The sequence below is a fragment of the Emydura macquarii genome, unplaced genomic scaffold (genome assembly GCF_026122565.2).
Source record: "Emydura macquarii macquarii isolate MOO-44397 ecotype Brisbane River unplaced genomic scaffold, CSIRO-AGI_Emac_v2 contig_920, whole genome shotgun sequence".
Taxonomy (NCBI): Eukaryota; Metazoa; Chordata; order Testudines; family Chelidae; genus Emydura; species Emydura macquarii.
Window position 1 is genome coordinate 25,042 of NW_027131057.1, and position 13,813 is coordinate 38,854.

Here is a 13,813-nt window from a genome sequence, read left to right on the forward strand (position 1 = left end):
GGTGAGCCGTTGCTGTCCCGGTCAGCTCCAAACCCCTGTATGAATGCAAAATGAACCCGTGAGTCACCCTGTGAGCAGGTGACAGGCAAGGGTTGCACAGTTCTGCATTGACCTACAGAATCTCAATGCATAAGAGCTCTCTTCGGCTACTCTCCCCATCAAAATCATAGAATCCTAGAAGATTAGGGTTGAAAGGGACCCAGCAGGTATCTAGTCCAACTCCCTGCTCAAAGCAGGACCAACCCCAACTAAACCATCCCAGCCAGGGCTTTGTCAAGCTGGACCTTAATAACCTCTAAGGATGGAGATTCCACCACCTCCCTAGTTAACCCATTCCAGTGCTTCACCACTCTCCTAGTGAAAATCTTTTTCCTAATATCCAACCTAGACCTCCCCCCCTGCAACTTGAGACCATTGCTCCTTGTTCTGTCATCTGCCACCACTGAGAACAGCCTAGCCCCATCCTCCCTGGAACCCCCTTCAGGTAGTTGAAGGCTGCTATCAAATTCCCCCTCATTCTTCTCTTCTGCAGACTAAACAAGCCCAGCTCCCTCAGCCTCTCCTCATAAGTTTTGTGCTCCAGCCCCCTCATCATTTCTGTTGCCCTCCGTTGGACTCTCTCCAATTTGTCCACATCCTTTTTGTAGTGGGGGGCCAAAAACCGGACACAGTACTCCCAATGTGGCCTCTATGTACCTATGTACTCTATGTATCTATCTACCTCTCTGACTCTTTTAGCTCCTCCAGTTCAGTCGCCCTGCTCTCCAAAGCCTGTATGCAGTCTCTGAGGGCCAGGAGATCCATGCACCGAATTCACACATACGCCGCCCGCCCATTGAGCAGGTGATCATACATGGTGCATGCAGTGCAATCACCTGGATACCCCCACTCTGCTGCTGGACTTCTGCTGGCAGTCTTCTTTTACGCCTGCAGCTCCTTCCTTTATTGTTTGGTTTTTATCGGGAGGGAGGGGAGCATTGTCTTTAGTTTACAGAATGTTAATTAAATGTATCTACTTCCCCCCATTCAGCTCCCTCGCAAAACTCCCATGTTAGCTGCCCCTGCCGTGACATTCAGCTATCTAGCTAACTTGTAGTTAAGCCCTGCCGGTTCTGTTAGTAACATTCCCATTTTTATGTTCCCAGTCTTCCCTGGCTAACGTGCACTGCATCCTGTATATAGCTCCTTCCAGCCACGCATCTCACGCACGGTACTTTACCAAAAAGCAGCACATTGTCTAGTTAAGCCTGTGCTGAACCCCAGGTCTGAGAATCTCCTGCTATGAGCTGAGTTAGAATAAATACCTTTGCTTGGTTTGGGTAAGTCCTCCCCTGCAGGTCATGGGCTGCCTGTGTTTTCCTCTGACAAGTGCAGCCAAATGCAAACAGAGCCCGGACGCCATTCAGGATCTGTAGGTGTTGGAGATCAGGGGGTGTTTATACAGTGTCCTTCAAATCCATTGGGACTGAGATGCAATCAGGAGCTTTGGTCCCCTGAGACTGGCCGTAAGAGCAAAGCAAAGCAAATTAACCCCCTCACTCCTATCTCTCTCTCTCCCCTTCCACTGCCCTCCTCCCTGTAGTACCGGAGCACCTGACATCCCTTCGACTGTTGGATTCTCAGCTGCATTATCTACCTACCTCTGCAAATCCCAGGGGGTTTATTGCGATGTGTGTTTCAGTGCTGATACCGTGTCCCATTCTGTGCATTGTACAGGACAGCTCTGCCGGGCTGAGCAGGGGAGGGTGATGCACCCAAAAATGGGATTAAATGCTACTGAAACCTTTGTTCACTGTTACATCATTCAGCAGTTCAGTGCGTCAGAGTGGAAAGAACCACAAGTTTGTAGACTCCAAGGCCAGAAGGTCCCATCAGGCCATCTAGTCTGGCCACCTAAATAACACAGGCCGTCGGAGCTCACCCACTTAGTCCTGCCTTGTACCGTGAATTTGTCTGGCTTTCACGTCCGGCCACCGTGAGACACTGATCACTCCACGTCTGCACCCGGATACAGTGGGCACAGGCCCAGGGTAAGAATCTGAATAACATTTAATTTTAAAAACATATTCGCTTTATTAAAGAAACATAAGCCAGGACATCACGTGCCAGGAAATTGCACCGAGATCCTTGTAAATACAAACCATTTAAAAATGCAAAAGTCCTTATTGATTTCATTGCATGGCACAACCTACTGCAGAACTACAGCTGGTTTATAGACGACAGCCCATCTTACTGAGCAATATTGCCTCACTGTTTTCTTGTATCCCACCTCCCCCATCTGTCTGTATTCAGCTGTTGTTTCTTGTTCAGTGATTAGACTGTACATTTTTCAGGGCAGGGACCAGCTTTTTGTTCTGTGGTTTGTACAGCGCCTAGCGCAATGGGGACCTGGCCCACGACTGGGGTTCTCAGGGGCTATGGTGAGACAAAATAGAAACAGTAATAATTTTTAGAGATAGTTTGACCATTCCCAACAAACAAACAAACGAGAGAGGACTAGCCAGGCAGGGGGGGCCAGAAAAAAGCTGGTATCTGCATGAAATGGAGGCGCTTGTTGGCACCCAGAGACTAGCTGTGAAACTCCAACGCCTTTAACCAGCTCTGCTCTGTTTTAATGCAAACTGAACAACACAGCCGCCCCCGGGAAGGATCTGACACAGGGCGTAGGGCTTGACTTGCATTTCCTGGAGCTCCTTATCTTGTGTAACAGCCCTGACAATCTCTACAGTCCATGCAGGGGTTTGGGGGTCAGCTATTGCTCTGTGAGCTGGAGGTGAGCTGGGAGGGAGAAGGGTGGGGAGGGATCCCTGGAGGAGAAAAGACACTCATCATGCAGTCTGCAAAGCAGAGTACCTGGTAGGCAACACCACAAATGGGACAGAAATATCATTATTGTCAGCCCTGATTTAGGAAACCACTTCAGCTCAGGCGTGAAGCCAGCTCTGTTCAGCAAACACGTGAGCACTTGGATTCAATGGGAAACTAAAGTGACGCATGCCCTTGTCTCTCTCACCAGCAGATGTTGGTCTGGGAAAAGATAGGACCGCTCCTGTCTTGTGCTCTAACATCCCGGGACCACCACTGCACGTACCGGAGCCCATTCCTGAGCGTGGGGTTGCTATCTTCCATTATTCTGTATTGTTCATTTCCAAAGCGGGGTCCTCAGAGGTCCCCAGTGCCCACCCCGCAGACCGCAGCACCTAAGTCCCACTTTGAGGTGCTCCTGTGATTCCCAAAATGCCTGGCTGGCTGCAGCTGGTCCCCGTCAGTGCCCGAACGTGCTCAGTGCCTGAGTGTTTGCATTACACGTTTCTAGGCGCCCATGTCCCTGCCTTGGAACGTGTGCACCCCGCCGCCTCCCTCTAGGCGCCCGAGACATAACTCCCAGCACGGCCCGTGAGCGGGGCAAGGCTGGCACATCTCTGCCTAACCTGCGGGTGGGCCGATGCAGCGGGTGTGTTTTGTGGCCACCCCACGCCATGCAAAGCAGCTGGGGGAGGACATCCTTCCTTGGAACCATTAGCCCAATGCGGGAGGACCCGGACGTGTAGGAGACCCCCATGTATGCCCCCCCCCGCTGGAGTGAAGGGATTTGACTGGGGCTTTGCCACCTCTCAGGTGAGGGCCCCAAACACCGGGGGGGGAAGGGGGGCGCATCGTGCTAACTCGGTCTCTGGCCCAAGTGAAATTCAGTTATTGAATTAAGTGGAACAGCTTCAAGGGGCAGGACGGATAGAGACCCCGTCAGATACTGCAGAGCCTCGTGGTTCGTGCACCCGGCTGAAACGTGGCGGCCCTCAGCCAGGGATCCGGAGCCCACCGTGTTAGGCACCGTCCCTACATCTAGACAGGGAGACGGGTCCTTGGAGCCCAGCCCCACCTGTGCCTGCCCCAGCTCACCTCCCCAGGGGGGAAAGTTATTGCAGCCACATGAGGGGTCGCTCCTGTGGCCAACCCAGTCCCAGGCCTAGGCATGCAACAGGAGCCTCCTGACGGCCCAAGGAGGAGATGGTCGGTGGGGAGGGCAAGGTGGCCTGGACGTGATCATGGCTGCTGTAAGGAGCCTCAGTCACCGCGCCCCCCACCCGCAGACCTCGCACCCCCAGGCCTCTTCACCACCGAGGGGCAGGACACCCGCATCGGCACCGTCCCTGTGACTGGTTTGTCTATGGTGTACAGGTTTGGCAAGCATGTTGCGCCTCTGGGGCACAGCCTCATGGCCAATCTCTGCCTCCCTGTCCCGCCTGTGCTCAACCCCGTCCTTTGCAGCATAGACCAAACCCAGCTGCAGCGGGCCCTGCCGGCTATTCGCTCCAAAGGGGGCCGTTGTAACCCTTGGAGGCCCGCAGGCCTGCTCCATCGTTGGAAGGTGGGAGAAGGGGTGTAAAATTTGACAGTGATCCCTAACAAGGAATGTGACTGGGAGGAGCACAAAAGGAAAACAGCGTGAATCAGGCCCACCAAACGGTCTCCGGACACCACCCAAGGACTGGGTCGGGGGAGGGTGGAATGGCCAGTAAACCAAAGGAGAATGGACTCAGAATCCAACGGGCAGAAATGGGTGCGTCAGCCTCCACTGGTGGACAGAAGAATATTCCACCCATCACCCCCTCTGGGGCCCTTAGAAAGAGATTTGGGGGAGGCCAGCGCCATTGTGTGAGCCTCGGGCATTAGTACACCTTGGTCCTGTGGCCAGGAACAGTCTAAGGTGCTTTGGTCTAATGTTGGTTGTTGGGTTCGTCTGTGTGTGCTGCGTGGTGCAGGCGGCCTGTGATATCCGGGGGGTCGGACCCTTCTGGCCTCAAACTCTATGACTCATAGGGGCTGGACTACGGAGGATGGGTGTACTGAAAGGAGTGAGGGTTTCCGTCATGGCTGGCACCCCCACCATCTCCCTGGTCCCGGGGATCCACCATGGCACCTTTGGGCCTTCTGTGTCCTGATCTCAAAAGGCATCGTGACCAGAGCAGTTTGGAGAGAGGGAACTGACACTGTCACCACCTCCGTCTGCGCCTGCTATCTCCTGAGCAGCACCTGGGATGTGAGCCTTGAGTTTCTGCTTCCCGGCTCTCCCGCCCCGGCCGGGCACACGTCCCATTTCCTGCCCCATCTTTCGCTCTCCTTATTCCTTCTTGTGAACAAGAGGCTGGTCTAGCCTGCCAAGCCTGCTTCTTATGCCTCACTGCTGTGACCCTGCAACCAAAGAGACTGCTGTAAGCAAGGCCCCAAACAGCCCCACATTGGTATGAGTTTGCCAGGTCTCAGGGCGGCTGATCAGCGTGTGGGCTGAGCCCCTGTTTCTCCAGCAGGCAGGTTGCATGGAAGAGTCAGCACCAGAGACAGAAGCTGCATTTTTGATCTTTTCTGGTCTTTCCTCTCCCCTCTGGTGCGTGTTTGTTTTGTTTTGCCTTAAAGGAAGTAAGATGGGACTTAAACAACCACAGGAACAACCACAGCCTCAGCCCCTCTCGGCTTACTTCTTCTCTTTTCCCCCAAAGGACAGTTATTCCCGTCTTTAATACCACCTAAAAGACTGTCAAACAGGGGTGTTCCCTAGAAAGACTCTCCAGAGCTAAAAGGATCATGAATAAGGGATATTGTTCAAATGAAAGCCTTCCTTACTACCATAGATTTCCACTGCTTGAACTGTTTTCTCCTTCGCTCTGCAGCCTCTGAGAAGCGGGCCGGTACTGTTTTCATAGATGTGTAGGTCTGCCTCTCCTGTCTCTTACCCCCTTTTATGGCCGTATCCATGGGGTCATGTAATCCTCACAGTGGGGCAAGGTAGGGGAGAGAGCCAGACCCCATGTATCTCAGCCAAAATGCATGTCAGCATGTGCACGGCGGCTGAGTCAGATCCCCCCAGTCCTCCTCCTAGATTCACTTCCCTTCAGTGAGAGCATCACAGTGACCCCCATGTATTGGCTCTGGCTTCCAGAAAGTGGGGGGAGAGTTGGTCTCCAGTGTACTGTCTGTGGAGCAGCAAAGTACCTCTCAGTTTATGCTGAAGGAGGATTTGTCAGTTGTACCAGAGGTGGTTCTGGATTCAACTCAAACCCAGGAAGGAAATATTCCTAAGCCTGTGTCTGTTGGGGGCAATGACTTGCCCATGGAGGGAGCTACCCCAATCCCAGCATTTGTCTGGGAACAGCCATGTGGGCTGAGACAAAGGGGAGGAAATTTCTAACTTTGTGAATGTGAAGAATAGCAGTTCATCTGCTGAGAGACAGCTTGTCTCCAATCTTGTCTAAAGAGCAGACGGAGTGTGCCTCTCAGCTTATGCTGACTGAGGATGTGCCAGTTGTCTCAGAGTTGATTCTAGACTTAACTGAAACCCAGAAAGAATCTGTTAGTGCTCAGGGAAATGTTTCTTTAGAGCAACATCTAGCTGAAGAGGGAAAGGATAACGTTGCTGTGGAAAATGGTTTGTTGCCTAAAAATGCTCCCGAAGGAATAAAACCTCCTAGTAGCTTTTGCGAGCAGTTTGCTGAAGCTGAAGGGTGTGAAACTGAATTGAGTAAATTAGCTCAGGATGAATCCCTGACTGTAGCAAGGAGCAACAGTTTATATATTGAGGGACTTGGGTCAGTTTCTGACTGCCAGAGCTTTCCACATGTGGATGGATTTGCTGACTTGGTTTTAGAAAGATCCGGTGTGGATACCTTGGAACAGAGTCCAACCGTGAAATGGGTAACAGTTAAAAATTTGAAAACGAGTGAACTAGCTAGTGTGTGTGGTAGTTCAAGTTACCTGCCTGGCAGAGGGGAGAAAGATCTACTCATCGCTGTTAGCACAGAGGACACACCTGGCAAGGTCACAGAAGAGGGGCAGAGATTATGCAGAAGAGCAGATCCAACCCACTATTGAGCTATCTGAACCCTTACAAACTGAATAAGATTGTTACCTTACAACAAAGAAAAAGCCTGTTTAACTAAACATGATTTTGCTGTTAATATTAAAGCCAATGTTAAAACTTGTAATTAATTTCTTGCTCATGCCAGAAAGTGTAAAAATGTACCACGTGCCTGATACTTTGTAAAAGCCTTGAAACATGCTGGAAATTGTATTAATACAAAAGCAAAAATGAAAAGTTCCTATGACGCATTCCTATGACGCATTCAGCATGTCTAGGGACACCCCTTTCTACATCAGTTTTGAGTGGGAGTGTGATGCTGGCTGGATTAGGGGGGCCCTTGAGGTGTATTCAGGAGCTCTGATTACTCCCTTCTACACCAATCTCACATTGGGGGTGTCATGCTGACTGGATGGGGGGGGAGGCGGGGCTTTTATTATATTTTTTAACAGCAATACGTCAGAGTCATAATAATTCGTGTGAGATATGCCATGTCAGGTACCGTTAGAAAGGCTATAATGTGCTAAGTAAGATGATGATGTTTATGTTCATGTGTTATGTGTGTAATGGAAGTTATGGATATGTTTTTAGCTGTATTTCATATTGTGCTGTGTTTCTGGGTGACACCCCAGACAGGATGGCTGCAGCACTAGTCTGCTTAATGGCCCATTAAGGAAATTCACAGGTACAATGGGCTCAGGAGGAAAAGCCAGGAATATACCTGTGACCCTGGACTCCATCTTATTCCTGTACATTTCCACAAGCAGCATGGCAAAGGCCAAAGAACATAAAAGGCAGCTGCACGACATCCATTTGGTCTTCAGTCTTCACCTACCTCTGGATCAACTCATCTACAACTGAACTGAAGCTGTGAAACAAAGGATTGAGACCCATCCAGATGTTGGATGTACACCAGAGGGACTCTATAAGCCTGCAAACTCCACAATTCTACTGGAAACCTGATATATAAGGACTTTCAAATCACTTGTATGTATCTGATTGCTTTAATCCTTTAACATTTCTCTTATAGTTTATTTCTTTTTTTATATAATAAATCTTTAGCTTTAGTTATTAAAGGATTGGCTGGCAGCGTGGTATTTTGGGTAAGATCCAAACTTACATTGAACTGGTGCTGTAGCTGACCCCTTGGGGTCAAAGGGAACCTTTTCAGTAAAAAGCATAGAGTTTAAATAACAGGTCTCCTTACTGTACCTAGTGGATGACTGGGAGCCAGAGATTGAAATGCAGTAAAGGGGGCTGTGTGCATTTTTATTTTGGCTTCTTGATAACCGGTTTGGGGGATTCAGAAGTGCAGTTTGTGGCTGGTTGGAAGCCTGACTTCAGTGTCACCTACCAGTGATGGGAGAATCTGATCTCCTTTTACAGCCTGCCCTGACATTAGCATTTTCAGGTGGCTGCCCTGGGCACGGACGGGTCACAGGGATGACTACAGGTTAGTTATCCTGACATCAAACCTGGGCAAAACAATGGACAAGCTGATAGGGGATTAAATCAATATAGAATTAAAGGGTAGGAATATAATTAATGGCAGAAAACAGGGGTTATGGAAAACTGGTCTTGTCAGATAAATCCGATTTCATCCTTTAATGAGAGTACAAGATGGGTTGATCAAGGGAACTGAACAGATGCAGCAGACTTTGGTTTCTGTGAGGCATTTAATTTAGCAGAGCAAAACATTCATATAGAAAAAATTAACACTATACACTAGCAATAGAGCACATGTTAAATGGACTAAAGCGGGGTAATGGACAGATCTCAGAAAGCAGATGCAAATGGACCATTGTCAGTGACTGGGGTTATTTCTAGTGGATTTTGCAGGGATCAGTTCTAGCCCCAGTGCAATTCCACATTTCATCAGGGATCTGGAAGTAAACATAAAATCATTCCAGGCAATATTTGTGGGTGACACAAAGCTTGGCAGAGTGGTTAAAGTGCTGAGGACAAGGCAGACAGACAGACAGATCTGGACTGTTTGATCATTGAAACAAAATGTTTTAATACAGCCAAATGCAGGGCTGAGCTACAGAATAAGGGACTGAATAATGGAAAGCAGTGACACTGAAAAGGATTTAAGGACCATAGCAGACAACCAACTCATTCTGAGCGCCTAGTGTGATGCTGTGGCAAAAAGGGCTAATGTGATCCTTGGATGTATGAATGGGAGAAGTGAGTGGGAGGAGGGGAATGATTTTATCTCTGTACAGGGCAGTGGAGAAACTGATGCTGGAATATTGCGTCCTGTTCTAGTGTCCACACAATGGTCTTTTCCCTCAGGACTTTTTACCTGAGTTTTAGGGCACCAACCTGGCTGGAATCTGATGCACAGCCTCATCTATCTGCCACCCTGCCCTGCTCCCCATGTCAGCACCTGGGCTCCCCCAGAGCTGCTTTTATATCCTTTCCTACCTCCCTCTGAGCTCCCGACTGGCCTGTCGGCTCCCACGCTGCGTCCTCACTGCACTCACTGCACCTGGGCTAAGCAGGGAGCAACCCTGACCGCCTCAAAACCCTGCTTGGCATCAGTGTGGACAGGTGCGGCCCTCGGCACGGCCAAAGCCAGCCAGGAGTCTCCAGTGGGCAGGGGACTGGGACGGCCCTGGGGTGAGCTGGCAGAACGACACTGAGGACAGTGGGACCCGAAATGATTGTGTTTTGGGGCCCATAACTGAAAACCCTTTCTGTAGGCGCAGTGCCCAGCAGACCTAGTCCGGATCAGGTCTGCATTCCACCTGTGCCACATGCTGCTCAGAACAGCAGCCCAGAACAGAACCACCCACCCTGCCGCTGCAGTGCCCAGGTCTCAGGCACAGGGCAGGAACGGTGGATAGGGACACTGCCAGGCCAGGAAAGGGGTGAGGTGGGGGTGGTGGGTGCTGAGAGCTGTACCAGGAATGGCCATAGCTGTGGGAAGGCTGCATGTTCAGCAGGGAGTGGGGTCCCCCCTCCCCACCGCACTGGCAGTGGAAAGCCCTCCGAGATTGAGGGACCGAGACCCCAGGAGACCAAGGAGAACCTGCTAGGCCTGCGACCATGCCCCCAACTGAGCAACACCAGCCCGCTAGGAACTGACCTGGGGAACAGAATTTGGGGCAACTCAAGAACTGGGCTGGATGCTTTGATAGCCACAAAGGGCCTGGGCTGGGCCCTGGTGGGGTGGGTGGACCTTGGTCCCCCTCTCTTGTCCCTCCTCACATCCTGTTAGCGACAGAATCTTTGGGGGCATAATCGGAGAATGGTGGGGTGAGCTGACCACTAGGCCAGCTGGTCATCGGCCTGTCCCGCTAGAGTGGGTGAACGGGACGGAAGAAGAGCCCCCGTGGCAGCGCTAGCAGTGATCTGCTCATAACACACTGGCCACACAGACCCAGGCTTCACGGTCATCAGCAGGGACTGAGACCAGCACCTACTGCCTCAAAAGCACAGACTCAGCCATTCGCAGGCCTGATGGGACCATTGTGATCAGCTAGTCTGACCCCCTGCACCGCACGGGCCAGAGCCACCCCCCAAATCATTCCTAGGGCAGAGCTTTTAGAAGATCCCACCGTGGCAGAAAACCCTCTGTGGGGGCAGGGAATGAGAGAGCTGGCTAGCCCGAGTCGTGTAGCTGGAGCTGTTCTCCAGAAGAGGAGTCCTCCCACGAGCCCCTCAGATTTGTTGCTGTAGAACAGAGGGAGCCGGGCACGCGCTGGTTGTCTGCAGACAGCAGCCAGTCACCCGGTGCCGGCTCCATCTCCATGTTTCCAGTCACTGAATTGCACTGGCAGGCCACTAAAATTAGCCCGTAACGTCCTGGCATTCCCTTTCCAGCTCAGCAATTGCTGGTGTCACCACGGGCATGCAGTGTGATTGTGACCGGGGTGGGGGTCCCCTGGGGATGTGGAGTGTACAACAACGTCTCCTGGTGGCGGTGAATGCGAGGGGAGGGTCCATGAGTCAGGCTCTCCTTTACAATGTGCTTCCCCCTATGAGAGATCTGGAAAGCCCCTGATGGAGAAGACTCTGAAGATGCTCTCCCGGATCTTTTTGGTTCTGACCCCATAGATGATGGGATTCGTCATGGGTGGAACCAGCAGATAGATGTTGGCGACAATAATGGGAAGTTGGGGAGCCATGCTGGATCCAAACCGATGGGTGAGAAAGGAGATAAACGCTAGTGTGTAAGACACGAGGATGACACAGAGGTGGGAGCCACAGGTGCTGAGGGCCGGGAGATGTGCCTCTTTGGAGGGGAGCTTGAAGACGGTCCGGAGGATCAGGATGTAGGACAGGACAATGAGGATAAAATCTATCCCCCCCGTGAGAAATGCGATGGCCAGACTATATGCTCTCGTGACCGTTGTGTCTGCACAGGCCAGTTTCACCAGGGCCATGAACTCACAATAGGTATGAGAAATGACGTTGGTCCCACAGTATGGCAGCCGTTTCAGCAGGAATGGGTGTGGAGCCAGTAACACGGCCCCCCTCAAAACCAGCCCGAGCCCTATCTTGGCAACGGTCCTGTGGGTCAGGATGGCCGAGTGTCTCAGGGGTTTACAGATCGCGATGTAGCGATCGAAGGCCATGGCCAGTATGAACCCGGACTCCGTGGCTGTCAGGGAGTGAAGGAGATACATCTGTAACAGGCAAGCGTCCATACGAATGGCGCCGTCCTTGAACCAGAATATGGAGAGGATTTTGGGCAGGGCGGTGCTGGAGATGATGAGGTCGGCGAGCGCCAGCATGGAAAGAAAAAGGTACATGGGCTCGTGGAGTCTCGGCTCAGTCTTGATAACGGCCAGGAGGAGGCAGTTCCCGAGAAGGGACAGAATATAGGCGGAGCAGAAGGGGATGGAGATCCAGCCGTGCGCCGCTTCCAGCCCCGGGATGCCCAGGAGGATGAAGGTGGAGGGGTGAGGTGTGGTCCTGTTGGAAGCTGCCATGGTGGGGCCAGCTGGGTCTGGTGTGGTTCACGGCATGCCTGCTTCTCAGGCCCTGTCCGGAGCTGGAAGTGACAGAGAGACATTAGCGTTTTACCAGTGTAAACCAGCTAGAGGCCAAGCCCCCTGCTCCCAGGTGAGCGAGAGACCTGAGCCCAACCAAGTTTACTGATTGTACCTTCCCTTCCGCCGGGAGGAGTGAATAGTGCAGCGGAGGAGGGAAGGGAACATGATGTGAGGGTTATCAGGCAGGTGCGTAATGGGTTTGGATGGCTCAGCCTGGAGTCTTGTGGGAGCTGGCGGCTAAGTATCCCCTTGGTGGCCATCCCAGCCGAGAGGAGGCGGGTGGAGTGGTCCCGGGCAGCATGATTCGCAGAGGAAAGCTGCCGTGCCACAGTGCCAGCCAAAGAGGGCTGCTGGGTTTGAGGGACGCTCACAGTCTGTCATACATGGCATGCCCCTTAAAAACCTCTAAGGATGGAGATTCCACCACCTCCCTAGGTAACCCATTCCAGTGCTTCACCACCCTCCCAGTGAAAACCTTTTTCTTAATATCCAACCTAGACCTCCCCCACTGCAACTTGAGACCATTTCTCCTAGTTCTGTCACCTGCCACCACTGAGAGCAGCCTAGCTCCATCTTCCCTGGAACCCCCTTTTCAGGTAGTTACAGGCTGCGATCAAATCCCCCCTCATTCTTCTCTTCTCAGAAGGGGGCATGTGATAGAGGAGAACAAAACAAGGCATGGAGCGGATGACATTCAAATGGATAAACAGAGAATAGTTCCCAACCAATAATATCTATGGACACTTCCCCCACTGCAACTGGAGACAATAGCTCCTTGCTCTCTCATCTGCCCCATTGAGAACAGCCTAGCTCCATCCTCCCTTCGGGTAGTTGAAGGCTGCTATCAAATCCCCCCTCATTCTTTTCTTCTGCAGACTAAAAAAGTCTAGTTCCATCAGCTTTTCCTCATAAATCATGTGCTCAAGACCCCAATTCCCGCATCTTGGCGGGAGGGTTAGACTAGGTGACCCTTATGGTTCCTTCTAACCCTGTGATTCCATGATGTAAAATCCTCGTGTAGACCAGGCCTTAGTCAAATGCAAGTTATTGGGTTCAATACAAGGGTAACTGGGTGAAATTTAATGCCCTGGGCTGTACAGGAAGTCAAAATAGATGATGAAATGGTCCCTTCTGGACTTCAGCCCCATGGGTCTATCGGTAAAGAAAGTAGACCAGGCACTCACATTTCCTCTTTCTCATAACACACAAACAAGGGAACATTCAATGAAACTGAAAATCTGAAAATCTAAAATAGATAAAAGAGGCGTGGCCATTGCAGGCAGCGCTGGTGACACCCGTTAGTGAAGGCTGTCTGACACTGACACTGACCAGACCACATTGTCAGTGGGTCACAAGTTTGCCAGACTTGAACCGTTCGGCCTGAACTCTCCCATGCCGGGCGTCTGCTTCCGGCTGAGGGATTATGTGAAAGTGTCAGACAGAAAAGAGTGAGGTAAGAGCCCCTCCATTCCAGCCCCATTACAGCCAGATCCCCGAAGTGCCAGGGGAGGCGGTGACTGTGCATGAGCACAGAGCTGACTCCTGAGCTCTTTACTCAGTTCCTGTTCCCAGGGACATCAGCCGGGGGGCACAGCAAACTAGACACCAGCAAAGCGGGGCATTGTGGCCAGTGATACTGGAGTAAACTCATCACCTGTGGAAAGGGTCAGGGATGTTCACTGGCTGTGCAGAGCGCAAAGGACTAGACTTGTTCTCTACTCCGTCCTGACCACTTTGCCCAGGGTCTGTTTAGCAGTGCGGTCTGCAGTAAGAGATGGGTACCTGTGAAATGTGAGCTGTAAGTGTCTTCCTAGGGAATGCCCCTGTCAGGTAGCCGTGTCCCACACCTCTCTCACAGCAGCATCTGCAACAACATCCCACGCCGAGAGTGAACACAGGGAAAGTGCCGTGGGCAGGATGGAAAAGGGTGTATAATATAGCTCTGGGCATTCCCAGT

General features: G+C 51.7%; 1 protein-coding gene across 1 annotated transcript; it reads right to left on the reverse strand.

Moving 5' to 3' along the window:
* Positions 1-10,836: 10,836 nt before the first annotated feature.
* Positions 10,837-11,793, reverse strand: LOC137149940 (olfactory receptor 52K2-like). The gene has a single exon (XM_067543590.1). The coding sequence runs from the start codon at positions 11,791-11,793 to the stop codon at positions 10,837-10,839; it is 957 nt and encodes a 318-aa protein (XP_067399691.1).
* Positions 11,794-13,813: the final 2,020 nt, after the last annotated feature.